The 27,924-nt window shown below is 40.3% G+C and overlaps 2 protein-coding genes across 3 annotated transcripts in view; one reads left to right on the plus strand and one right to left on the minus strand.

Annotated features, from left to right (window-relative positions):
* The window catches only part of apc2 (APC regulator of WNT signaling pathway 2), a 43,043-nt gene that overhangs the window by 3,107 nt on the left and 12,012 nt on the right, over positions 1–27,924 (plus strand). The window contains exons 2-7 of one of the 2 annotated variants that reach the window (XM_085134015.1): positions 8,266–8,427; positions 15,412–15,502; positions 17,154–17,502; positions 18,207–18,315; positions 18,458–18,571; positions 22,204–22,278. In XM_085134015.1, the coding sequence (XP_084990141.1) occupies positions 8,287–8,427; positions 15,412–15,502; positions 17,154–17,502; positions 18,207–18,315; positions 18,458–18,571; positions 22,204–22,278 (879 nt within the window). In that variant the 5' untranslated portion in view covers positions 8,266–8,286. Of the gene's footprint in view, positions 1–8,265; positions 8,428–13,108; positions 13,439–15,411; positions 15,503–17,153; positions 17,503–18,206; positions 18,316–18,457; positions 18,572–22,203; positions 22,279–27,924 lie in introns of those variants that run through there. The other variant, XM_085134016.1, reaches the window with a different exon arrangement.
* LOC146502376 (uncharacterized) lies at positions 22,701–25,690 on the minus strand. Its single transcript, XM_085134018.1, has 5 exons — positions 25,592–25,690; positions 24,232–25,030; positions 23,863–23,992; positions 23,722–23,759; positions 22,701–23,399 (listed from the first exon to the last, which is right to left on the minus strand). Exons 2-5 carry the CDS (start codon positions 24,944–24,946, stop codon positions 22,840–22,842), a joined length of 1,443 nt encoding a protein of 480 aa, XP_084990144.1. The 5' UTR covers positions 24,947–25,030; positions 25,592–25,690; the 3' UTR covers positions 22,701–22,839.

A 27,924-nucleotide genomic window follows, 5' to 3' on the forward strand; every position in this document is an offset into this window, starting at 1 on the left:
AATAGAATAGAATAGAATAGAATAGAATTCAACTTTATTGTCATTGCACATGCACAGGTACAGGGCAACGAAATGCAGTTTGCATCCATCCAGAAGTGCTTTAGCCATGATATAGATATATTACAATATATATTAGCAATAATATAGATATGTGAGTATATTACAGAAATGGGTCTATTATGGTATGTTTTAATGTACGTAATTGTAAAATTGTACGTAAGACAACAGAACGCAGAGATTATCATGAAGTCCTCATCATAATATCCGAGCTTATGGGCCCCAACAAAAAAGTGGAAACAAACATCGAGCTTTTATTTATAGGAAATAAACAGAAGCTTTAAAAGACACAAAAACAGAGCTATAGTGCATGAAACCCCTGTTATGTTATAAGTGTTGCACCAGTGGCTCCTCGTGTGTTGTGGGTATGACAGTGTTTGTATGCAGTCACTGCTTTTTAGGTAACACACTGATAAACCAGGAGAAAACCTACTGGAAGCCTCTGCTGCACATCAAGTTACAGTGAAATCCCAGGATGCACAAAATGAGGGATTTTATTTTATTTTAGTGAACTAGTTTAAAAGACAATGAACCAACTAAAGACCAAAGTGTTATGGAAGGCTGAACACTCTTATCTAATCTGTTAAGATTAAGATAATAAAAAAGATCCATTTCAGATCTTTGACTGTCAGACAAGAAAGAGACAGAAAGAGACAGAGGTGCAAAAAGGGCTGAAGATCTTATAAGGAAACAGATTCATATCCGGAATTTGAGTTGAACTCTAATTCGACTTTTGACTTCCAATGATTCATTATAATGATTACAGAAATGCCTGAAAGCTCAAAGTCGCTCACAGTGTAGTTCAGCTCAAGCCACGATGACCTATGGGAGGAGTATAACTCGTTGTTTTTGCATCATGGTCTCTTCCCGCTGCGCTTTCTGTAGTACACAACAGTTGCATGTCAGCTCCAGCTCTTTGTCACTCGCCGCGTGGCTGCCTGAGGCCTGAGAGGCTGCTGCGACTCACTGACTTCCTGCAGTCAAAAACACTGCTGGTCAGCCTGTGTCCTCCACCAAAGTCAAATATTTTTCATGCAATTGTTTTACATGTGAACAGCAAAATAACTGCTGTTTTTGAATAATCATGTTTGATCATTCTGAACGGCCTTTAGCCTGAAGCGCCTTTCAGCGTCATTATGCTTGTAACCCTGTTGTAGTAGGTCACATGACAGGGTTATTCCCTCTTATGGTTTGCTGCCTGCCACTTAAAATCAAAAGAAAATGTTAATGAAACGGCAGCATCCCTGCATAATAATGGGACAAAATTATTTTCAGTGGGAAACCAGCATCAAAGGAAGGAAGTCGGTGAGCTGGTCAGCTGGTTTGCTCAAAGTGAAGAGCTGATTTTATCTGTTTACTCTAAATATGCTCTCAGACATTCACTCAGAACTGTTATTGATGAGCACATGCGCTGACGTCCCGTCTGTTTCCTCTTCGTTCTGTCATATTTCTGTTGATTTTCCTCCTTGAATCAGAGGAAAACGTTGGCAACGTTGGTTCTCGGCGAGACTCGCAGACAGATCTCTGAGCTGGAAAGTTGGAGGAGGAGCTTATGCTATGTAGGGTTAGTGTTTTCTGTCAGACTGGGCATCAGTTTAGTCTGTCACCTCTGACCTTTGACCTTCATTCCATCATCTGTTTGGGATTGAAGCTGCTGCTGCTATTTGCTCTCAGTGAGGGAACTTTTGTGATTGAGTGTTGGATTCATGGCATTCCAGATGTTCTTGCAGTTTGAGAAAAAGGACGAAAAGCCAAAAGAAGAATTTTATCAACATGCTCAAATAAATTGAGCTCAGATGAAAGTAGATTCATAAAAATGTGATTAATCAACAGTGCTGCAGATTTATTTGCTGCATCATTCAGCTGGTTTTGCGTTGCTGTATTTGCTTCACCTGCATGAGAATGTAGGTCATCTGTAGGAGGTCGACTTCTGCAGCATAAAAAAAAGATGGAGGAACATGTTTCTGCGTTATTGCTCGCTGACACGTCCTCTCGTCCTGTCGCTGAATCTGAAGCTGTTTGTACTGACTGCTTCACTGTTATGTCATCAAATCAATCACCTCTTCGATCAGCATCTGTTTCCATGCTTTTCACTCTCACGCTTATTCTTCCGTAGCAGGTCTCACATTTCATCAACAACAGCAGCAGCAGAGCTGTTTGGTGTTGCTGACAGGAAGTATCTGATTGTTGTGGTTAATAAAGAGGCGCTCGCTTTGTTGGAGCAAAATCTTCATCCATCATCCATCATCTGTTCCTCCTCCAGGCCTCACGTGACAAACCTGAAGCTGATCAACCGGTCAGAGCTGCAACGTAAAAGCAGTTAGTAGCTGTTAGGACTCGATAAACAACCTTCCCTTCATGGTAGAGACATAAAAAATAAACGTTTTTTTCTTCTTATCTATTAAACTTTCTCTGTGCCTCGCCTGGTGAACTTTTGATAACAGAGTGATTCCTTCAGTGTCAAAATAACTTTCTAATATTCATAACTCTCACCTAATGGTACATTTTTAAATTGAGATCCAGTTGAGTCATTAATTAATTCATCATAAAAATATATCAAACTATATCAAGCGATCAGTAGGACTAAATCATATGATAGCGCACTAGCATAACACATAAGTAACATAACATGAAGGAATTTTAAGAGCGAGCTGTAGCTCATTGTTGTCATTAAACAAGAATTCAAAACTTCAATTCGAAGAAGAATTCGCTTTAAAATTCTTGTTTTAACATACAGAGCACTAAATGGCTCCCGATTACTTATCCAAGCTTCTTATAAAATACACTGCTGCTCGTCATCTCCGCTCACAGACTCAGAGTCTCTTAGTTGTTCCCCGTACACGACTGAAGACAAAAGGGGGCGGAGCCTTTCAGTCTGTTGCACCAAGGCTGTGGAACAGTTTACCACTACAATTACGTTTGCTTGACTCTGTGGATTCTTTTAAAAAACAGTTAAAAACCCTTCTGTTCAAACAAGCCTTTTGTTGATCTACATATTTTATATTTTTTACATTATTTACATTTGATCTTTTACATTGTATATAATGTCTATTGATTTTATTGTTTATTTTAATATTTGTGTACAGCGCTTTGTGATTGTCTGTCTGTGAAAAGCGCTTAATAAATAGAAATAAATAAATAAATAAATAAACAGGTGCACAGTATGTACACTAACATCATGCACGGCCTCCAGTACCTGCATCAGTGCAGCTCAGTCATTGTTTTGACTGATATTGAGCTGCGTACACAAAGATCACTGCAGTCATCTGCAGGTGGTATTCATTCAGCTCATTTGAATGTTATTTACCAAATCACAACAATCACTACTGCAAGGCTTATTATTGTTAGTGTTTTTATGTCGAACTCTTTTTATAATAGATTTAAAACAAAGAACCAACAGTTTCTTGCATCAAGTATCTACAGTTAATCAAAAAGACATAATCAGGGCTGAAGAGGCCTGAACAGCCCTCATCTTCAGTGTTTCACAGTAAAATATATTTCATGTAAATATATAACAATGAGACTTTCTGTGCTGAAGTCTCCGCTCTGTGAGTTTGACCCACTTGGATGTAAAATGTGTTTTTATTCATGAAGTCCCAGTTCGAGGTTTGTAACCTGCTTTATTTTTATATTTGTGAACAAAGTGAGAGTCGATCAATCCTGCCACCTGCTCCACCCCCACATCCTCCCATCCTCCATCTCTCTACATCTCTGTCTCCTCTGGGACTGTCTGGTTGCTGTGGCAACCGCATCCTCCAGGCATGAAAGAAAGGGAGAAAGAAAGAGGAGGAAAATGGTGCCAGCATCCTGTCAGTGTTTTTTCATGTTGCATATTCAATCAGCACCAGATTGTATTAATAAACCAACATGATTTATTTTGTTTCAGCTGTTTAGACTGAAACAAGCTAACAAACGCGCTTCCTCTGTGGAAAATGGGGCAGCTGGTGTTCGTAATGTTGCGCTCTGCTATGTGCAGCATAAAAGATCAGTAACATTTTGTCACATTTAGTCACCTCCAGGTGTTGTGAAGACAGAAGTGGCTCAGTTTGGAAATCTTTAAATGCTGAAGATTTATGACGTACATCTGAATTCATTCATGTGTTTTTGAGCTGCAGCTTCTACCATGTCAGCAGGTTTCAGCGTTTGTTTGTTGATCGTTTTTATTTTTTATTCTTTTTCCTTTATCCTTCCAGTCTTTCTTACTCTGTGTTTTTCTTTCTGCCTTTTGTCTTTCTAGTATTTTTGTTTTCACAGTGTATTTCTTTCTTTCTGTTTTGCTTAATTTTAAGCTTTTTGTTTCTCATTTCTCATCATTCGGTGTTTGCTTTTAAACCACGTGGTTGGTTGACTTTGACTTTTAGATTTTCCCGTTGTCTTTCATTCGTCATTGATCTTTCCTTTCTTTACTCTGTGTCTTCCTCACTGGTCTTTCTTAAACGTCCTTTCTTTCTTCCTCCTTTCCTTCTGTTTCCTCTCTTGCGGTCTAAATGCTGACACAGGATTTTCTTTTAGCATCTCTCTCGCTCCGAGTCAATCATCAGTCCTGTCAGGCCTCTGTGAAGGTTAATGACTTTCAGCCTTCTCCTTGAATCCAGCTAGACTGGATTAGTGTGTGTGTGTGTGTGTGTGTGTGTGTGTGTGTGTGTGTGTGTGTGTGTGTGTGTGTGTGTGTGTGCGCGTTGGCATTGCAGTGATGGTTTAAGGTTTACTGGCGGAGGTGTTTGTTTAGTTTTTTGTTGGTTTAGTTGGAGGTTTGTCTACTCACTGTGATTATTTCATCCTTTCTCATCTCGTGCAGTCGACTCATATTGGGGTCACATGCATCGAATCAGTTGTTTCCATAGCAACAGTACCTTTAACAGGGGTCCGTTAGCGCTCGTTAACTCTCTGTGTGATTGGCCTGCCTCTCCAGAGCAGCTCTTTCTGCTCCTTACCCAGGATGCTTTGCACTGACTGCGGCAGTGTGTGTGTGTGTGTGTGTGTGAGATGAAAGGGAGGCAGAAAGAGCCATCGCTCCATGCAAATCTGTCACCATGGTAATGAGGGGGGTGAAGATGAGCATGTTACCCTGTTAAAGGGAATAACCGCACACACACACACACACACACAAGCTGAGGTCTGTACTGTCTGGGGACCTTCACACACATTTAGACTGCTATACTGACGACCTGTATTGGTTTGTTTTTGTGGGCAAACTCTGTGTGTGTGACAAATTGAATATTAGTGATAGTGTCGTTACAATCATTTGCATGTCTCCACTCAAGGAAACCAAAGTAATCAAGGAACAGCACGAAGTGTGACGTCTTGGATTCAAAATAGCCTCCTTTCAAACAGATTGGTTTTGTTTGTTTTGACATTTAATAATAATAATAAACTCCTTTTATACTGTGTTACTGAAGTTATTATATGTGCAGTGGTTTCAGTATCCACACCCCAAAGAGTGATCAGGACCTGGGCTCTGCTTGTTGTGATGATGGACATTAATAGAGTTCATCAGAGTGATATCAACTTATGGCAGCACTGATTGTCAGCATAGGTCAAAAAATGGAATTCATCTAATGGCCACTTGAGGCTGTGTCCAACAGCGAGTAAATTCCCAGAGACTCGCAAAATGTCCAAATTTAAAGAAAAAAAAAGTTTATAGCCTAGTGCTAAATTTCCTTCTTTGTGACCATTATACCAACTTTACAGTGGGTATCATTTTTAACCCATTGAAATTTTTTATGGCGTAACATTAACATTATTAGTGAGGTTTGATGGAAAGCTGGGTGGTGACACTGGTGGGTGTGGCCAGCTGGCTGCTGTGCTTCACCTGCCCGCAGTACTTTGAACAGCACCTCTGGATTATCTTTAATTTCCTTAATGGAAATGTCAGACAAATAATATGTGGGTAGGTTTAGGTCACTCGCTAAAATTCACCTTTTTAGTGACTGAGCTTATATCATATTATTTGTATGTTACTTAGTAATGATTTGTAGATGTCTTTGTGGCCTCCTGCAGCAGATTGTTCGTAAAAACTAAATGAAGGACCAGAATGATGGTTTTTGCTGCTTCTGCTACTGAGTTCAGCTCTCAGATGGATTTAGAGAGATTTATTGGATTAGGATGCTGAGTCATTCATCACTGTCAGAGACAATGAGCATTTCTCTGCTCCATGGGTGAAGCTAATGTACTGCCCTGCCCACTAAAGTGACTGAAACTATCTCTTCTTGGAGACAAATGATTATTAACAGATTTGAGGTGTTATTCCATCCACTAATAAAACCAACAGAGTGAAAGCTGCCATTCGCCAAATGTACAGTTATTACTTTATGAATAAATTGATAAAAAAGCAAAGCACAGCACATGTGGTCCATGATCAAATCAAAGGGTGGTACAGAGCCTCAGTCCTCTGCAATCTTCCTGTAACACGAGATCACATCCAATAAAATCTGGATCTCTCAGACCTGCAGCTCTTACCCACAATCCCCTGAGAGGCAGAGGAGGGAGAGTAGAGGAGAAGAGGAGGTCAGCCTCTCATAATGAATGCAGCAGTGACATTTGGTGCACTGACTCCACATTTGCTGAGCTGGACAGAAACCTGACGAAAGAAAATCCTTGAAAACATCTGAATAGGAACCAGACGCAGGACAGTAGCGTCAGTTTATTCACAACGCAACACAAACAAACAGCAGTGTGCGTCTCTGTTTGCCACTTCTCTGCAGTGAAGGTCACACCCTGGTTTGGACTAAAAAGCGCACTGAGCATGTGCAGCTCTGACCCTAACAGAGCCTCAGTGTGACATTCATGCGTTCATCTGGTTTTAACATTTGTTTCTTCATCATTTTAACTGCGTTGTGCACAAATGTGTTCGTGATGCACAACTCTCGTAATTGTTTTTCCCAAACCCCTGACATTTTAAACAGCGGTCTCCCATGGGAAATTTTGAGTATCAGAAGCTTGATTTCCTGAATTTTGATGAATATTTATGCACCAATTTGTCGCTGAAATGGTTATTTTTATGCAGATCACAAAACTCAGGCTTGGGCTCAGCTCTAAGCACTCAGGCATCTGTGCCTTTCAAATGAGATTTATTTTTATTCAATTTATTTGTTATCTGTGTTGCGTCACCAAACACTCCTCTGTTCTTCTTTGTGTGTTCCTGCAGTTGGAGCTGATATCAGGCTGCCTTTAAGACCTTTGTTAACCTAATATTCACACGTAGATGTTTCAGTGATGTGTGCGTACACTTACATGTCACACATCTCAATGTTTTTATGAATGTAGCTTCTTGAAATACTGGCATTAATGTTTAATACCAGTTCATACTTAAAGTGTAGGTACAGTAAAAGAAAACACAGAGCCCTTTTACTGTTTTTCTATATCTTACTTTTTAATATATATTTTATTAGTAAATTAACCTTTTTCATTTAAATGTAAATATATGAATCTATTTCATCAGACTACTCTGTGTTATTTAAGCAGTTTGTTAAAAGGTTATGTTTATTTTTTGGGCTTTGTGTTAATGCAGCAATATATATTATCTTCTCTTGTCTTATAAATAATGCAGTTAGGACACTTTATAATAACAGCAGTGTGAGAAATATAGTTTTTTCTTTACCTCTAAGTCACTACGTTAAATTGGTACTTTAAAAAAATGTATTCTTAAATGAAATTTGCATTTTAAGTAAAAGAAGTAATTATTTCTAGGTACTGAAAATTACACCCTTAAGTCAAACAAATGCATTTTGCTTTATTTGTACCGCTTGAAAATCATTATTGTTGAAGAGAAAGATTTAAATCTTTTAAGTCAAAAGTTTTTTAAAATCAAAAAGAAAATGTAAAAATGATGTTTCCTTAATGAGATATTTGTAGCTGCACATAATTTAGTTTGAGGCGGTTTTTAGGAGACGTGGTTGTTTTATGTGCGACACACTTGTGAAGAGTACTGCGGAAGTCTAATGCAGAAATATGAGACGTGACTGAGTGGAAAATGTGAAGTTGTTTCAGGATCAGCTGACTGGACAGTGGAAAACGCCAGAGGAGAACTTAGATAATATGTTATCTAACAAGAGCGTCCTGCCTGGAGGAGGCGAGGAAGCAAAGTTACCCATCACTCATACTTTCACACACTCCTCCTGTTCAGCTTCAGGTAGTTGCTGCCTGTGTGATGTCATCACACCTGCCTCCAGCTTTTAACCATCCTCTTATGTGTGTGTGTTCCTGCAGGAGGCGCTGCAGAGTGTGAAGATGGCCAACACCGTGGCTTCCTACGACCAGCTGGCCCACCAGGTGGAGGCGCTCCGAAAGGAGAACTCCCACCTGAGGAGGGAGCTGGAGGATAATTCAAACCACCTGTCCAAGCTTGAGACCGAGACATTCGGCATGAAGGTCAGTGGCGATCGAAGCACTTCGAGCCGCTCTGCAGCCGCTGGTTCCACCCGTAAATTGCATATAAATGATGGGCGTGGTTAAAGTCAAGGCAGAGCACGAAGTGTCTGAAACTTTTCTCGCTTAAATGGCCAGCAGGGGGCGACTCCTCTGGCTGTAAAAGAAGTCTGATTGTGCTGAAGAACTACGGGAAACAAACATACTACTGAAATAATGTGTGACCTCATTAAACACTTACCAGCTGAGTTTATGGTTTCAAATACTTTTAAAAATTTTGAACATAAAATGAATTATGCTAGAGTAAACAAAGACCATAAAGCAGGAGATGATGTAGGGTGTTTTTGGATCAACAGGGTGCTGCCATGTCAAATATTCCCGTTGCTCTTCATGTCTATTTCCAAACAGGCAAGATGGTGATTGTTATAATGCCCAAGTGGAGATTTCAAAAATAGGACTTCCCTTACCAGCTGGTGACTTCAAGGTGGTTTTGTCTTTTATCTTTTATCTGTGGTTCCACCTAATTTCATATTCCTCCGTTTAATGCTAAATAATTCTTTACTGTAAACTTATATTTAATAATGAAATTACAGAGTAATGAGTTTGATTTTAAGATTTATCACAATAATAATGTGGTTGACACAAAGTCCCGAGCTATGCATGAACTGGTCTGCCCTAGCACAACACACACAAACAATTCAATTCAATTTTATTTATATAGAGCCAAATCACAACAAAAGTCGCCTCAATACGCTTTATATTGTACAGTAGATCGTACAATAATAGATACAGAGAAAAACCCAACAATCATATGACCCCTATGAGCAGCACTTTGGCGACAGTGGGAAGGAAAAACTCCCTTTTAACAGGAAGAAACCTCCGGCAGAACCAGGCTCAGGGAGGGGCGGGGCCATCTGCTGTGATTGGTTGGGGTGAGAGAAGGAAGACAGGATAAAGACATGCTGTGGAAGAGAGACAGAGGTTAATAACAGATATGATTCAATGCAGAGAGGTCTGTTAATACATAGTGAGTGAGAAAGGTGACTGGAAAGGAAAAACTCAATGCATCATGGGAATCCCCCAACAGCCTACGTCTATTGCAGCATAACTAAGGGAGGATTCAGGGTCACCTGGTCCAGCCCTAACTATATGCTTTAGCAAAAAGGAAAGTTTGAAGCCTAATCTGAAAAGTAGAGATAGTGTCTGTCTCCTGAATCCAAACTGGAAGCTGGTTCCACAGAAGAGGGGCCTGAAAACTGAAGGCTCTCCCTCCCATTCTACTTTTAAATACTCTAGGAACAACAAGTAGGCCTGCAGAGTGAGAGCGAAGTGCTCTAATAGGATGATATGGTACTACAAGGTCATTAAGATAAGATGGGGCCTGATTATTTAAGACCTTGTATGTGAGGAGCAGGATTTTGAATTCTGGATTTAACAGGAAGCCAAAACAGGAGAAATCTGCTCTCTCTTTCTAGTCCCTGTCAGGACTCTTGCTGCAGCATTTTGGATTAACTGAAGGCTTTTCAGTGAGTTTTTTGGACATCCTGATAATAATGAATTGCAGTAGTCCAGCCTGGAAGTAATAAATGCATGAACTAGTTTTTCAGCGTCACTCTGAGACAGGATATTTCTAACTTTAGAGATGTTGCGCAAATGGAAGAACGCAGTCTTACATATTTGTTTAATATGTGCGTTGAAGGACATGTCCTGGTCAAAAATGACTCCAAGGTTCCTCACAGCGTTACTGGAGGCCAAGGTAATGCCATCCAGAGTAAGAATCTGGTTAGATACCACATTTCTAAGCTTTTCAGGGCCGAGTACAATAACCTCAGTTTTATCTGAATTAAGAAGCAGAAAGTTAGTGGCCATCCAGGTCTTTATGTCTTTAAGACATTCCTGCAGTTTAACTCATTGGTGTGTGTTATCTGGCTTCATGGACAGATAGAGCTTGGTGTCATCTGCATAGCAGTGAAAATGTATGCTATGTCTTCTAATGATGCTGCCTAAGGGAAGCATGTATAATGTAAACAGAATTGGTCCTAGCACTGAACCCTGTGGAACTCCATAATTAACCTCAGTGTGTGAAGAGGACTCTCCATTTACATGCACAAACTGGAGTCTATTAGATAGATATGATACAAACCACTGCAGTACAGTACCTGTAATACCTACAGCATGTTCTAATCGCTCTAATAGGATATTATGGTCAACAGTATCGAACGCTGCACTGAGGTCTAGCAGGACAAGCACAGAGATGAGTCCACTGTCAGAGGCCATGAGAAGATCATTTGTAACCTTCACTAAAGCTGTTTCTGTGCTGTGATGAGCTCTGAAACCTGACTGAAACTCTTCAAATAAACCATTCCTCTACAGATGATCTGTTAGCTGTTTGACAACTACTCTTTCAAGGATTTTTGATATGAAAGGAAGGTTGGAGATTGGCCTATAATTAGCTAAGACTGCTGGGTCTAGAGATGCTTTTTGAGTAAAGGTTTAACTACAGCCAGCTTGAAGGCCTGTGGTACATAGCCGATTATTAGAGATAGGTTGATCATATTTAAGATCGAAGAATTAATCAATGGCAGGACTTCTTTGAGCAGTTTTGTAGGAATGGGGTCTAAAAGACACGTTGATGGTTTGTAGGAAGTAATTATTGAAGTTAACTCAGAAAGATCAATTGGAGAAAAAGAGTCTAACTTAACATCAATGGTACTAAGTGTAGCTGTAGATAATATTACATCTGTGGGATGATTATTGGTAAAAAAAATTTCTCTAATGATAAACATTTTATTTGTGAAGAAGTTCATGAAGTCATCACTAGTTAACGTTAAAGGGATGGTTGGCTCAAAAGAGCCTGGCTACAGTGCTGAAGAGAAACCTGGGGTTGTTCTTATTTTCTTCAATCAGTGACGAATAGTAAGATGTTCTGGCTTTGCGGAGGGCTTTCTTATAAAGCAACAAACTATTTCTCCAGGCTAAATGATGATCCTCTAAATTTGTGACACGCCATTTCCTCTCCAGCTTACGAGTCATCTGCTTTAGGCTACGTGTTTGAGAATTACACCACGGAGTCAGCTACTTCTGATTAGAGACCTTAGTTTTCACTGGAGCTACAGTATCCAGAGTCGTACGTAGTGAGGAGGTAAAATTATTAACAAGATAATCGACCCCTGTTGGGGTAGCGTTCAGATAGCTGCTCTGCTCTGTGTTGGTACAGGGCATTGACGATGATACCAGTGGCTGGATTATATTCTTAAACTTAGTTACAGCGCTTTCAGAAAGACATCTACTGTGATAAAGTCTACTCTCCACTGCTGTGTAATCAATTATTGTAAATGTAAATGTTATCAGGAAATGATCAGACAGGAGAGGGTTTTCAGGAAACACTGTTAAATGTTCAGTTTCTATGCCATATGTTAAAACAAGATCTAGAGTGTGATTAAAGTGGTGGTTGGGTTCTTTTACATGTTGAGAGAAGCCAATTGAGTCTAATTACAGATTAAATGCCATGTTGAGGCTGTCATTTTTAGCATCTACATGGATGTTAAAATCACCCACAATAATTATTTTATCTGAGCTCAGAACTAAATTAGATATAAAGTCTGAGAAATCAGACAGAAACTCTGTGTAAGGCCCAGGTGGACGATAGATGATAACAAGTAAGACTGGTTTCTGAGTTTCACAGCTGGGGTGGACAATGTTAAGCATCAGGCTTTCAAATGAATTAAAAGTCTGTCTGGGTCTTTGGTTGATTAATAGGCTGGTGTGAAAAATTGCTGCCACACCTCCCCCTCGGCCTGTGCTTCGAGATTTCTGGTAGTTAGAATGACTCGGGGGTGTCGATTCATTTAAACTAACATAATCATCCTGCTGCAACCAGGTTTCTGTAAGGCAGAGTAAATCAATTTGTTGATCAATTATTAAGTCATGTACTAACAGAGACTTGGAGGAGAGAGACCTAATATTTAATAATCCACATTTCACTGTTTTACTCTTTGGTTCAGATGTGGATACTGTATTGTTCTTTCTTTGTAATTGTTTCTGTTTAAGTTGTTTGTTGCTGGTTTTTAGTTTGTTTTTTGTCTGTTTGGAAGCTGACACAGTCTCTATGGAGATGGGTTTTTGGGGGGGTAGCAGGAGGAGAGAAGCTGCAGAGAGGCGTGTAAGACTGCAACTCTGCTTCCTGGTCCCAACTCTGGATAGTCATATTTTGGGGGGTTTAATAAATTTGTCCATATTTCTAGAAATGAGAGCTGCTCCATCCAAAGTGGGATGGATGCCGTCTCTCCTAACAAGACCAGGTTTCCTCCAGAAGGTTTGCTAATTATCTATGAAGCCCACATCGTTTCTGGGACACCACTCAGACAGCCAGCAATTTAAGGAGAACATGCGGCTAAACATGTCACTCCTGGTCTGATTGGGGAGGGGACCAGAGAAAACTACAGAGTCCCACATTGTTTTGGCAAAGTTGCACACCGAAACAAAATAAATAATAAAAAATCTGACATGTCAATAACCAGCTGGGCTGAGCATAAAATGTCCATAACATGCTTCCAGGGTCACGTGTACTCTTCTTAAGCTTGTTGATTTCATATTAAGATTATTTTAGGATTATTTGTTCAAACCGCTGATGTTAAAAAATAAACCTTTAAATTCAGATTCGCTTTCATATTTTTGAATTATATTGAATTGAATTGAATTATAGCCTGTAATCAGACATCATAATCAAATCAGCTCTTTCTATGTCAGAATAATGAATAGATTCACACTGAGAGCGAGAAGGCTGTGAATCAGGCCAAGACTCAAAGGCTGCGGGATGTAAATCCCATCAGCTGCAGGCACACAGACACACATGTGCATGTACACATGTACGCACTGACTCACGTGTCCAGATGCTGAGAGCAGCTAGATTATGAGGCAGAGATCAGCAGGTTTTAGTCAGAACCAGGACAGAGAGCGGAGAGAGCAGACATACACACCGAGTTCACTGCTGCACCAAGTTCACCTGTAGCAGGTGAGTCGACTGATAAAAACACCTTTAATATCCAAACTGATAGATTACAACTAGCTGATGAGAAGGAAGGACTGCTTTTTATTCTGCTTTTTATCTCCATCAGTGATGAGGTGACGTTTTATCTGCTGCTTTTAGGGATTATTATCTTTTTATGTTTATTAATCTCATCAGTCAGGATAAAAATGGAGATAAATCAAAAAATAATTTTGTCTGGTTAGTTTGAAAAAAATCAGCAACAGTCATCAGATATTTCTGTGTGTCATGTAGCAACTAATGTTTGTACTGCAGTCATTTTAATACCTGTAAGTAGTAACTTCGTGGTGGTTTAACCACAGATCTCATGAGATTCAATAGCTGAGTTTTATTTATTTTGGTGGGAAACCGAGTCTTTGTCAACTGCAGAAAAAAAAACAGAGCTTTCACTGAGACTAATCGCTCCTGCTTGTACACGGAGGATAATCTTTCTAGACTGTAAGAGAAAATGTTTTTAATACCACAAAAATCCCTGCACTGCTCGCACTGTGCTGATTTCATTCATTTGTCTCTGCGTTCCTGGAATATGCAAAAACATGTAAGTGGGATTTGATCTATATGAACACCAAAATGACACAAAAAGGTTTAAAATACAAATTTGTAATGAAAGTGTGTTTTAATGTATACTTTAACAACAAAAACACAAAAAGGGTTAGTCAGTTCTTTCAGCTTCCAGAAGCAAAACAAAGTAGGTCACAGAATAAAGCGGGAATAAAACCGGACTTTAAAAATGAGGGAAAATGACTTCTCTGTGATGTTTGAAGCTTCTTTGTTGTTATCAAGTCCGCTTTAAATCAAATATACCTTACAGGCTACAAGACCAACAATAACACGCCTCACAGAAGGACCCCAAAAGGCTTATGTTATTATATATAAGATACTTTACTGCTTAATTGAGGATATTCGTTTTAAATTTTGATCAAATAGTGGCACTATAATGTCCTCGTAAGGCCCTTGTAGAGCAAAATTTCCACATATGTGGACACCAGGTCCTAGGAGGTTAAATGGGCAATTTCACTATGGAAGTTTTATATTGACCTTAAATACAAATCGAGCATAGGAATTATTCCATCTAACACTCATTTAAAAACACTCACCACTCAACGTTACAATTAATCACTTTACTGCAGCGAGTGTATTTTTGTAGTAGATGAGACCAAGAAGAATGAGAACAGGAGGAAAGTGTTTGCTGACCCAAAAGCACTCACGGAGGAGAGGAAACTAAGTATAATAAAAAGCAAGACGTTTATTTAGGCTGATGAAAAAATAGCCAAACAAGGCGAGACAAAACAAAGACAGAACTAAACTAAAACCTAAACTGGAAAAATAAAACTAACCATGAAAATGAGGACAAGAGACAACAACATGAAACTGAACAGGAACATCCAAAAACATGACTGTGAAATAATCCAAACATAAGTACGACAGCAGAAAACAAGACTCTGTGAGCATGACTTGACATGAAGACAACAGACAACCCGACATGAACAGAAGGAGACAGAGGACGTAAATATACACAAGGGGAGGGAAGTGGAAACACCTGGGGAGACACAGCTGGGGCTAATCTGACATAACGAGACAAAGGAAGCAAAGCAGAATACACAGACTTTCAAAGTAAAACAGGAAACACACAAACACAGAGGCAAGGATGACAAGAGAACAGAGACCTGAAACGTGGGACAGGAAGGTACAGAGTAGAAACACCGAACACAGGGGAGGCACAGAAACACAACCTAAAGACTAGAAATCAAGAAATAGTAGTTAGAAATACAAAAAGGAAACCAAAACACTGGCAGAGATAAACCAGGATGAAATCAAAGATGAATGATAACACAAAACACTGGGGCTCAGATCCAGCCCCTGACAAGGAAGTGACCTTTTGACCTGGAAATGTATATTTGTGGAGTTTCACCTGGATACGTTCATGTTGTTTTCTTTAGGAGGTGCTGAAACAACTGCAGAGTAAGCTGGAACAGGAGGCAGGGACCCTGGCATCGTCTGGAAGGAGCGACGTGCTGCACCAACTTAAAGGTCGAAATCTGGCTTTTTTTTTTTGTAATTTGAGGATTGTTTCTGCCTCAGGACCATTTTCTAGGAACCATTTAAGGAACTTGGGATGTTCACCCCCAGAAGGTTCCCCTCATACTCAACATTATGACCTGAGAACCAGGTTCAGATTTGCTCGTCTCTTTTTTCCGGATTTAGAAAAAATGGTTTATGTTGACAATAATTTGCTTTAAAATCACAGTGAGAGACGGTTATAACTGTCTGTTTAGTCACTGTACATCTGGAGACTACGTTTGAACCTACCTGACTCTGCTGGTGTGTGAAGCTGAGAGCTCGGAGCCTCCAGTGAGACTAATCATCGCTTACAGAGAAAGCAGATTGACTCATTCAGCTAATCTGATTGGCTCCAGCAAGCCAGGCCTCATTCAGTTAAATAGCCAGTTATTGTCAATTACTTTGTCTGGACAGGAATTTGTTCATTTCAAGCTGACAGATGTGTTTATAGACTCCAGCTGTCTGTCAACTCAGCTACACAACTGAAATTAAATCAGTCTAATTAATAAACATAAAACCAACAGTTTAGCTGCATTAACTCTGAATTTAGATAAGTTTACTTCAAATGTAACCATACAAACTTAAAAGTGGTGGTCCAGTTAAAAAATAGAGTGTTTTAGTATTATTTATGGTACTGGTAACCAGTGACAGCCAGCCGGGGTTAGACAGATGACAGATTTTATGACAGAGCATTTAAATAAAAAACAGATTGTTGCTAATGACAGAATATTTTTGTTTACACGTTTTATGAGTCACACAAATGTAGCATTTAAATACCAAAACATCCAAAAGAAAACAGATTAAAGAAAAAACAGAGATTTGCTGTTAAAGTCTGAAAAGTGGAGACGTTTGTTGTTGTTTTTCCTTAATATAATTAAATAATTAAATTAATAATAATTAATTAAATAATTAAATAAATATAAATAATTAATTAAAAAATTAAAATAAATAATTAAAAAAATATAATTTTAGATCACAATAAGTAAAATGAAGACAAGCCTGCATAGAAATGACCAGATGTAAATGGTCTGTATTTGCAAAGCGCTTTAATTAGTCCCTAAGGACCCCAAAGTGCTTTACACATCCAGTCATCCACACACTGGTGATGGCAGCTACATTGTAGCCACAGCTGCTCTGAGCCTCACCTCTGTCAGTGCAGACACTGGCACCACCGGGCCCTCTGACCACCACCAGTAGGCAACGGGTGAAGTGTCTTGCCCAAGGACACAACGGCCGAGACTGTCCAAGCCGGGACTCGAACCAGCAACCTTCCGATTACAAGGCGAACTCCCAACTCTTGAGCCACGATCGTCAACAAAACCACACAAAAAATTCCCATAAAAACAGACGCCTGCAGAGGCAAATAAGGTGCAAATAAAATAGGTAAAATTTAAAAAACTTAATGGATTAAACACAGTATAAGCCCTTTAACAAAATAATTTTATGCAGAAATATTGCAAAAAATGTGAGTATAAATATGCTGAAGAGTATTATTGACGAATAAAAGATAGTGACTGTAATTCTAAAATCAAACGCTGAATATCCCGGGGCTGCTGTTTTAAAAGTAGAGCCTGAGTTGTTGATCTGATGGCTCTTGACCCTCCTTCTCCTCCTCCCTCAGAACTCCACATGGACCTCACCAATTACTACGAACTCAAACATCAACCTCATAACCTGAGGCTGCTGACAGGCAGCCTGGGAGGGGCGGGGCCAGGTGTTGGCGGAGGTGCAGAACTAGATGATCACCTAGCTCTGGCCTCGTGCTCCTCCTCCTCCTCGATGGCCGCAGTAAGCAGAGGTAGGAGTCCTCACCGATCGGCATCCTGTCAAAGCACAGTGTCTGCCGTGAAGACCGCCGCTGTCATCCTGCCGCATCACTTCCTGGATGGAGCCCCGCCCAAAATAGCTATGATCACCGGAGCAGACGGACGAGTGATTGACCATCACCTGGACGAGCTGTGCAAGGAGAGGTAAGCTGATTATATTACTGAGGCCCCTCAGGGTGGGAGGTCACATGGGCCTGGTACAGTCAAGTTCATGGACCCAGAGCCTTCATCTGAGTTTACAGATGACACAACGCGTGTCCTCAGGGGAAGAAACAGAGACGAAGCGTAATGACTGCAAAGAGACCATTGCATAGTTTTGAACTTGTTCTCTACTTTAAAATACCAAACAGAGTAAAGAATCCATATAAAACTGAAAAACACATATTAGAAACACGTTTAGTGGAAAAAACTAATTGTTGATTGTTTTCTAGCTTAGTTCCTCCTGCATAGGCCTCCGAACTGGAGATAAGAGTCTCGTCTTCCTAAAAATAGCTTAACTGCACCTCTGAGGAGGCTTAGCTTTTGGTAAACGTCCTTAGAAAATCTAAAAGCAACACTGTAACAACTATTTTGTCTTCAGAGAGCTGATTAATCAGCTATTTTTTAAGATTTAAAACAGTGAAAGGTATAATAACACAATATAAGTAGTGTTTAACTGTGAAATGAAATTAGACCTGCAGGCTAATGTAACGTGTTCCATGGTAGTTAAGATGAAGAGGTTTTCATCTGATGTAGCCACCAAACGAATGGCAATAAGCTCCGCCTTACTTGATGCTAATCAGGTTTTAGCCTGTCAGTGTTATGATGTATGGTTATAATATAATAATAACGGTTACAACTCTCTACAGGGACCTCCTGCTGGGGGAAATTGACCGAGAAGAGAGGGAGCGCTGCTGGTTCTTCAGCCAGCTTGAGGAGCTGTCACAGAAACTGGCCCAGCTGCCACGCATTGACACGGTGAGAGTTTATTGATATAATAAAGGATATAACCACAGAAATGCAAGCTTTGGGTGTTTTTACTCATACATGGACTTGTTATTTTGTCCAGTAATCAGAGAAACCTTTGACCTCTGACCTCGGTGTGTTTCTGCTGCTACAGTTTTCACTACAGATAGACATGATCCGGCAGAAGCTGGAGTTCGACGCTCAGAAGATCCGGTCTGTGATGGAGGAACGCTTCGGCACCAGTGATGAGGTGGTTCACAGGACGCAGGTGAGTTCAGTTTGCTAAATAACAACTGAAAGAAGCCAAACGTTGGACATTTCCATAGTTTTATGAAGTCCGTTTCTGAAGTTTGGCCACCGCTGTAGCCATGTTTGGATAAACTGTTACCAGCTGGTGCTGTCTGAGTTTGGCCCAAACGTGTAGGTTCATCACACAAACACACACCTGCCAGTCAGTCCTAAGCAGTGTTGGTCAAGTTACTTGAAAAAAAGTAATCAGTAACTAATTACTGATTACTTCCCCAAAAAAGTATTCCATTACTTTACTGATTACTTATTTTCAAAAGTAATTAATTACTTAGTTACTTAGTTACTTTTTAAAAACACGATTTACAACCTGAATAGGTGATAAAGTGATAGATCTTTCAGCCCAATTCTACTTTTTCTGCATAATCATCATACAAAATGTAATCAAATGGAAAAGTCTCTTTTTAAAACTTGTTTTATTAGTTTTAATCTTTTAACTTTATAAAATTTAATTATCTGCAACATTCTCTGACTGGAAGAAATTTGTTTAACATTTAAACCTATTTTCTGCACATTCCAGCACATAAAATATATATATATATTTTTGTGTTTACACTCAGTCTTTCAAATAGATGCAAGTAAAACACAGCAGAAAATAAATAAAGTCAAAGACTAGCGGTCCTGTTGCTCTATTTTCACCTGTAAAGCAGGAGTGGGGTAGGCGGAGGGTTACCCTGGTGCAGGTGTGCAGCGGTCAGTGGAAGAATCCGCGAGTTTCTCTGTGAGTTTCCCATTACGTCGTAGCTACTAGTGATGGGTCGTTCGCGAACGAAATGGCTCTTAGAGCCGACTCTTTGAAGTGAACGATGCGAGCCGGCTCCTTATTGGGAGCCGTGAGGTTTTTTTTGGTTTGTTTTTTTTCCTTTCTCTCACCCTCTCTCTCGCCCTTTTTTCCGCTAAACTCCGCATGCGCGGCCTGTAGCGATGTGCGGATCGATACTGAAATATCGATTCCTCCAATACCAGTCATTTATGTTCTAGAATCGATTCTCATATTAACATATCGATATTTTAGTAATGTAGGGTAAATTTGTAGTTTATCATTAACAGGAACAGAGTGGAAAGAAACTATATCATTTGGATTTTCTACATTGGAAGGAACTACTTCCTCTTCCGCCTTTAATAGTCATGTGCGAAATACGGCTCTATAAATGTGTCACAGCCCCTTGGCGTGCGCACTCACAACAATGGCTGGGCGTAAATGGAGTCATGTGCGGACGTATTTTACCTCCACAAACAGCCAAGATGCGGTTTGTGATACATGTGGCAAGAAAGTGAGGTATTGTGGCAACACCATTTACCTTGTCAAACACCTCAGAGTAAATCATATCACAGAATATGACAAGCGTATGTTGAGGCGAACTGAAGAGGAGGAGAGGGACAGGTGCTGCCAGGGCGAGACAGACGTCTCTCACGGAGTCCTTTAATGCTGCAGGCAGGCAACGTGCCCAAATAGCCACAACTTTAGTTTTCTGTATGCTGTATGATAATTCTGCATTATTAAGTGATAAGAACAAGTAATCTGATGTCCTGTAATCATTATGAAGCTATAATTTGAGATACAATAAAAGATACAGTAAAAAAAAAAGGTTTTGTACAAAGTATTGGTATCGGATCAGTATCGCCGATACCACCCTGAATTTTACTTGGTATCGGATCGGAAAGCAAATCAGTGGTATCGCACATCACTAGCGGCCTGTACTTTGCGCTGGGCAGAGGGGGGAGTTACACTCGCAGTAGCACAGGAACAGAGCCAGAGAGAAAGAGAGCGAGGGACAACAATGTCACATTAGAAAGGTATAGTAATCATCCACTATTTTCAGTTGCAGATGATAAAGGATTCAGAAATCATGCAGGCCCATATGACAGAGAATGTGCATCTTCTTTTTGTTTTAATATTTTAATTTATATTTAGTTGTGTTGTAGTTTGCAGTGTTTTGTGTTGTTTCACATTAAATTTGTTTAAAAGGAAAAAGCTGAAAATTTAAATAGTTAAAAGTTTAAAATGTAAATAGTTGTTTTTTGTATTATATGATTTATTTATTACATTTTATGTGGAGTGAATAAATAAAGTATATTTATGGTGGACCTTAGAGACAAAGCACGTACAATGTCCAAAACGCGTAAAAACTCCAAAACACGTAAAAACTCAGAAGCACGTACAAACTCCAAAACACGTACAAAAGACAACAGAAGTGCTCCAGGTTTCTAGGGCGCAGTGTTGAGCTTTTGTTACCTAGTGGCTACACAAGCCAGGAAGTATCAACAACCGGATTTGGTGTGTGGTAGTAACAGGTAAATGAACTTTTTTTTAAAATTATTTGAATAAATATGAGTGCTTGTCTATAAATACACAAACAATACACACATGCTTTCAATTGTGTAATTTAAGTGATCTGGGTAGCTCTGCTTTGGAAGTTCAGTAAACGCTAGAAATGTGTTTTGGAGTTTGTACGTGCTTTTTGGAGTTTGTATATGCTTTAGAGTTTGTACATGCTTTGTCTCTAGGGGCCATATATAAACATATATAAATAAAACCACTTTTTTACATTAGTAATTCCTTTTCTGCATAATTTGATATTATTGTTAATGATTAAATAATTAAAGCAACAAAACAACCTGAAGAGCCGGTTCGGAGCCGAAAGAGCCGGCTCTTTTTAGTGAGCCGAGCCGAAAGAGCCGGATCTCTAAAAAGAGCCGGAAATCCCATCACTAATCTGCACACAGCTGTTGTCACGAACGTCGCACTCGCTGACGTCACTGTCATGAGACATTCTCGCAAAAAAATCACGGTTTTAGTAACGCAGTAACGCAGCGTTCCTACGGGAAAGTAACGGTAATCTAATTACCGTTTTTGCAATAGTAATCCCTTACTTTACTCGTTACTTGAAAAAAGTAATCAGATTACAGTAACACGTTACAAGTAATGCGTTACTGTAATCTGTAGCGCGTTACTGCCCATCTCCGGTCCTAAGTAACCACCAGAATTTCTCACACATCTTTATAATTAGTATAATTAACCTCACAGTATGTCCGATTATCTGTCACATAACTGCACTGAAATGTGTCACCAACAGTACGAATACAGCAAACAGGTCAACTTCAGTAACTGCCAGCATGTGGATGTGAGGCCTAGTAGGCAGCTGCTTTACCCACCTGTGTTAGCGTCCACATCACAAAGAGTTCACATGTGTAATGAAGCAAAGTTAAAGCCTCCATGCATTTAAACAGCTGCTGTGAACAGGTATCTTATAGTAGGCAAATCTCTCAGAAACCCCATATCAAATATAACTCTTGATGAGACATGCACATCATTTTCTAACCCTGGATATCACAGTAATATAACTGAAGTGGATTATTGTGAGAAGCCTAATCCACACAGAGGGTTCGTCGTGGGAACAAAAGGGCCTTGAATAAAGTGCAAATCCACAGCTTGAGTCATCAGTCCCAGTATTCATGATGACATATCAGAATAATTCGATTATAAACTACAGCGATGAGAGATTTCTGCCAATGAGATGTGTCAGCGACAACTGCTGGTGGAAAAAACACATCTGGATGCATCTGAAAGGTGTGTGTCTGTGTGTGTTGCAGAAGCGTGTTGCTCGTCTAGAGCAGCTGGAGAAAGAGCTGCAGGAGGCCCGAGGGAGTCAGGAGAGCCAGCTGCAGGTATGCTGTACACTCTGACACACACACAGCAGTGTGTGGATCCACATTTGTGCATTAAATGTGTAGACGCTTTAATTGGATGCAGAGATGTCACATGGCGACTATAAGAGCTGTGATTGGTCAGCTGAGGCTTCTGGTGTCTGATGCTGGTGGATTTTTTTCTTGTGGGTGACCAACAACAGAAATGTGTAAAAATCTGTTGCTAGAAAAAAGGAGGAAAGTTTTTCATGATTGCTGTGATCCAGTGTCGTGATTTTGAAACGATATCAGCATAAATTCAGACAGAATGAGGAAGTCGTGTTTATATCAATGTAGTTTGATGTTTCATCACATTGCAAAGCTGTGGGTATCGTTTTTGCATCTCTGCTCTCACTGCATTGTCCAACTTCTGAAACCCCGCCCCCAATCTACCTCTGAAGCCCCGCCCCATCGTCCCACTCCCCTCAGAAGTTCTCCTACAGCATGGAGGGAGACTGCATTGCTCCAACAATGAGTAACACTGATGAATAACTCCACATGATGCTCTCAGCCTCATCTGGGTATCCTGGGGTCCTCCTGTTGTCACTTCAGTGCATGTTCCCACTCTAACTCCACATGACACAGAGACACTGAGCCGTTGTACGCCCACACCCAGAAGCCCGGGTACAGTGGCTCAGTAAAGGTGCAGCTGAAAGTGTGGAGGTGGACCATCATGTCCTGAGAGACGCAGTAGAAGGACAGAGCGCCTGCAGGCCAGTTTAGGTAGATACCAATTCTGTGGGTGAAGTTCTCGGGTGAGAGCGACTTTAACCTCTTTCTGTTGTGACACGGAGTGTAGCTTCCCTCTGCGCACTCCAGAGTCCAGGAACGCTCGTTGTGTCCCAGCAGGCAGTTCACCGTGTCTCCATCTCGAGAGATGTTGTTGTAGGTGACACCGATGTCAGCGCCGCCTCTCCACTCCACCTCCCAGTACACCTTGTCGAGCAGTCCCTCCCTGCACAGGACCTGAGGACAGCACTCAAACCGCTCCGGATGCTCTGAGTATTGATGCTCTGACCAGACACGAGTTGCCTTCCTGTTACTGTCAGTTAGAAGGATCTCAGAGTTGGCAGTGTTGGGGTCAAGGGTCAGGTAGTGGGCAACTGAAGGTGAAACAGGAGAAGCTGATTAGCTTGGGACATGACCCCCTCATGAACAGCCATTCTCAGAATGAGTTATTACATTTAATCGTCTTATTTACTTTAAAAAGTGTTTTTTATTGAAGGAAATTAAAGTCAGTAATTAATGATTATAGGCTGCAACACCACCCCGTCAAATATCCCAGAATTTCACAGCTAGATTGGAACTATTTTTCAGGGAGAACATCACCAGGAGATTGTGTAGAAAAAAAAGTATTGGAAATCAAAAGGTTTTAAAGTCGCCTTTAAAGACACAGAGGCATTAAAGAAGCAGAGGTACAATTACAGTTTTTCAGTGCCCACAGGTGTCCTCCTGGCAACTCCCTAAAAGACCAGAAACAGTCACAGCATCAAAAACACGTAACATCTGATCAGCGTTGCAATAACATCTATCTGAAGATCGAATGTTTGAAATGGTTTGGCTCACTTGAGGTCTGCTTTGTCGGTGTTTCCCACAGCGATCAAAGTGAGTCTAGACATCAAAGGTTCATACTCTTCCTCTCCTGACGCCGCTGACGAGTCATGTCCCCCCTTCCCGTTCTCACTTAACTGATCAACTGAAGAAAATAAATGAATACACAAGACGAGTTTCAAATTAATCAAATGATTTCAATCCATCTGTTTAATCTAATTGTTTAAACAACTTCAGCAGATTTGATTCATTTGAAAAATATTTAATTTAGCTTCAATTTTCATCAGACACACAAACACACATATGAATATGACAAAATAATAAAATCCAGAAGTTGTGTTAGAGTTTGACTGTAAACATGTGGGGGGGTAAAGCAGGACGCACCTTTCTCTGATGCATGCATCGCCTCCTGGCTCCGTTGTGTTTCAGAGGAAGCCTTCCTCCTCTCAGTCACCTCCTGGGAAACATTTGCCTCCAGCTTGCTGTCGTCTGAGTCGTTCGGCCTCTCCGTCGTATTGTTATTAGTTTCCTCGGTGCTAACTGGGTTTTGGTTCGTAAATCCATCATCCGTTTGTTCCTCTGCCTTTACTGGGAGCGTCTTCCTAACTTCCTGACTACCGTTTGTTTTGGGGGTAATCTTTGAAAGATTTCCTCTCTTGAACAGATTCAGGAAGGACTCGTCACTTCTTTCAGCTTTTATCTTGACAGCGTTGGAGGAATCTAGCTTTGCAGCAGCATCTTTGTCTTCATGCTCCTTTGAAAGGCCGATTCTGAAGATGCTGGAGATGTCTTCTTTCAAGTTATTCAAGTCCTCTTTGAGCAGAGTCAGAGTGCTGATCGGCTTTTCTGGCGGCTGTGTTGTTTTAGGATTTGTGTCTTTGTCCTTGAACACTTTCAACAGTCCTTCCTTGAACTGGCTCAAGTCCTCTTTGAAAAGAGTGAGCGGGCTGACCGACCTTTTCTCCGTCTGACTCGTCTTGAGTGAATCTCTCACCTGATCGTCTTTACCGTTACAGTCCTCTGGGTGAAGTTTGTCGTCCTCGTGTATCTCAGTCTCTGTCTCATCCTGTTGCTCTGAAGGTTTTTCACTGTGGCTCATTTTGTTGTTCTGTGAAACTCTTAAATCCTTGTGACGTGTTCACAGCAATCTTTAAGATATTGATATTTAGGCTGTGGGGATCACCTGTACAAGCAGATATGTGTGGAAATGACACGTTTGATTTCTGACTGTAGCACTGCTAATAAAAGGATTTTAAGGAGACAGCTGGGCTCTTCAAGTGTCTGACCATCTGGATGCCTCCACAGGGAGATTTTCCAGGTCAAAGTAAGGATTTTAAATCCCTTCTGGTGAAAGGGGAACCCGGGGTAGTTTGCTCAGACTACTTCCCCTCTAATTTTAGCTAAACAATGACAAATAACAAAATACATGTTCTCTAAAAAGCTTTCAGGAACTAAAATGTTTCTTCTGGACAGAAAAAAAGTAACTGGTAAATTTCTCCTGAGCTCTGAATGACAGATATTAATATTCAGTCTGCTACATTTAAAAATACGACCATTTCCTGTCTGAACAGCTGATTCGGTCCTTTTGAAGAAATACTTGAATCATATGATTTTCTGAATCCAGATCACACAGAAACAGAAAGCGCGTTCATACGTAGTTGGTAAATCTCAGGTCATGTTTAGGCTTGTTTGGAGTTCATCCAATAATCTACTCCTAACTACAGCGTCTCGTTGAAATACTCACATCTGCTTCACCTTTCTTCTTCTTTCATTTGCGAACCACGAAAAGAAAAGAAAAGAAAACACCAAAGCCTCACACACACACACACACACACACACACACACACACACACACACACACACACACACACACACACTCTCTCTCTGCTGTAAATCTGTGTCTCCCTCTGGTTTTCTTGCATTTCTGAACTGGTTTCTGGTTCAACCAGTTTGTCTCCATGTTTTCACCTTACTGCAGAGCAGACGGTTGGTTGGCTGTGGGGAGTGCTGCCACTTTGCTTCTGCTGTGACGAAATATGAAGTCAAGTTCAGCTGCATGGCTGTAGTCACATGGTCTGGTGCCCTGAAGCACAAACTACATGTTGGACTACCACAGCAGTCCAGTCCAGCAACATGGCCTGAAATTTAAAATATTATTATGATTATTTTACCTACACGACTGGTCGGCATCCTTATGCACAACAAATGTTTGACAGCAGACCGTTGGGTGCAACACAAAAAGCAATAACAATGTTTCTTCCCAGACTTTCTTTCTTTGATGTGGAACCAAGTGCTCCATAAGAAAATGAGATATTCAGTTCAATAACTGAGCAAAAACTGTTTGTATCTCAAAGGTGCTTTAAACTCATTTCTGATAAAGGTCAGTCAGTGCAGCTTTACGGCTAAACCGAAACAAAAATGATTTATCAGTCAAGTGTTCGTATTTGGTCAGATGTGAAGTGAAGTGTAGCAGTTTGTGTCACTGTCAGTTATATTTTTCCCAATAAAACTAAATCCTGGCATCTTATATTTATGATGCATTTTGCATATTAATTGTCATTACTTACTTTTGCATTTTTTAAAAATGGGATAGCTCATGTTTACTGAGCATTAGCCTCCAGCCACAGATTAAGAGTGGAAGGCTGCAGTTCCTCTAATGGCTGCATGTGGCGGCTTTGAAAAGGAAGTTAATCCTCAAAAACACCCACTTTTAGAACGACCAACTTTACAGCAGAAATAAACACATTTACAGCCAGTTTTGGTCTCTGCAGCTAAACTTTCCATCTTAGCAACTGTACCACGGATAATGTTTTTTAAAAATAAGTCACCTGTTTAAATGGGACTAAGGCTTAAACTTGATTCGAGGTGTTGCCTCTTATTCACACCTGGATGCTGACACAAGCAGCTGTAGATGCTAGCTGTCCACTATGACTGGCATCAGCTAATCAGAGGCGCTGCCTGGACCTCAAAGTGTCCAATGTGCAAAATGATTAAAAATAAGTGCATATAAGTGTAACATGTTAATTAAAAGTTCTTTCCAACTGCAGATGGAAAGAAACTGTTTTTGTGAGGTATTGGTCCAGATGGACTGAGCCTTCTGCCAAATGAGTGACTCAAAGCTGATCCTATGTCCCGCCTGCTGGGATCTGCAAGCTCACGCTGGTAATTTAACTGATTTTTCAGCCCAGCAGATACTGCTTATATCTATCTATCTGAAATGTAAATACTTGTTAGTTTAATGGTTCTTTATAACAACAAACTCGGGACCTTTTGATTTGATTTTACTTTTTTCTGACACTAGAAAAATGTATAAAAAATTATATAAGAGTAAAGAAATGCAGCTTTATAAACAAGGATTGTTGGTGATTGCAGCAAACCTTAAGTTATTTGAAAACTCTGTAGACCCATCAGTTTATCAGTGATCTGCCAGTTGTGTGTCAATTAGGTGAAAACCTTTCATTTGTGTTATTTCTTAAAATGCATCAGTGAACTGTTTCAGAACAAATAAAAACAGACTGAACAGATTTTAAGCAGCTCCGCTCTCCTGCTCTTCAGCTTCCACTCGTTGCTGTGCAGAGAAACCTGTTTTTTTATGTAGCTCAGAGCTGCGTTACGATTGGCTGTTGCCAGGCTGCAGGGTTGGCGCTGAGCAAGTGTGTCTGAGATAAAGAGAGCGAATCGGTGCTTCTTTCCTCTGCTCTGCCTCCCTCTGAGAATAATGAGACCACAGACATGGAGACGTGGATGCCAGACAGTACTAACAAATATCACCTCATTAAAAGGGTCAATTCACCCAAATTACAACATTTCCAGCCCTTCTCCTGCTTTGGGATCAGGATCTGTCCTGGTTTTATTTATCCAGGTTTAAAGATATCTGTCTCCATGACAACAGTAGAGACAGAAGGAATTTATTTTGTGTTGCTCACAAATTTGAACCGTGAATGTCTTTTATTTATAACTTTACAGGGGATAAAAACAGATGATAAAAAGATTACAGAAAGAGCAGTCCATAAAAATGTTCTCAGAGGCGTCTTTAATAATATTCTTGTGGCAAAAGCTCAGCGTGACCTGATGGTG

This window comes from Neolamprologus multifasciatus, chromosome 15 (assembly GCF_963576455.1).
Source record: "Neolamprologus multifasciatus chromosome 15, fNeoMul1.2, whole genome shotgun sequence".
NCBI lineage: Eukaryota > Metazoa > Chordata > Actinopteri > Cichliformes > Cichlidae > Neolamprologus > Neolamprologus multifasciatus.

Coding starts and splice junctions, on each gene's coding strand:
- LOC146502376 (XM_085134018.1), bottom strand. CDS start 24,946: ATGAGCCACAGTGAAAAACCTTCAGAGCAACAGGATGAGACAGAGACT. Junction 23,760..23,862: donor ACCGACAAAGCAGACCTCAA/GTGAGCCAAACC, acceptor CTGGTCTTTTAG/GGAGTTGCCAGGAGGACACC. Junction 23,400..23,721: donor CCTGTGGGCACTGAAAAACT/GTAATTGTACCT, acceptor TTTCACCTTCAG/TTGCCCACTACCTGACCCTT.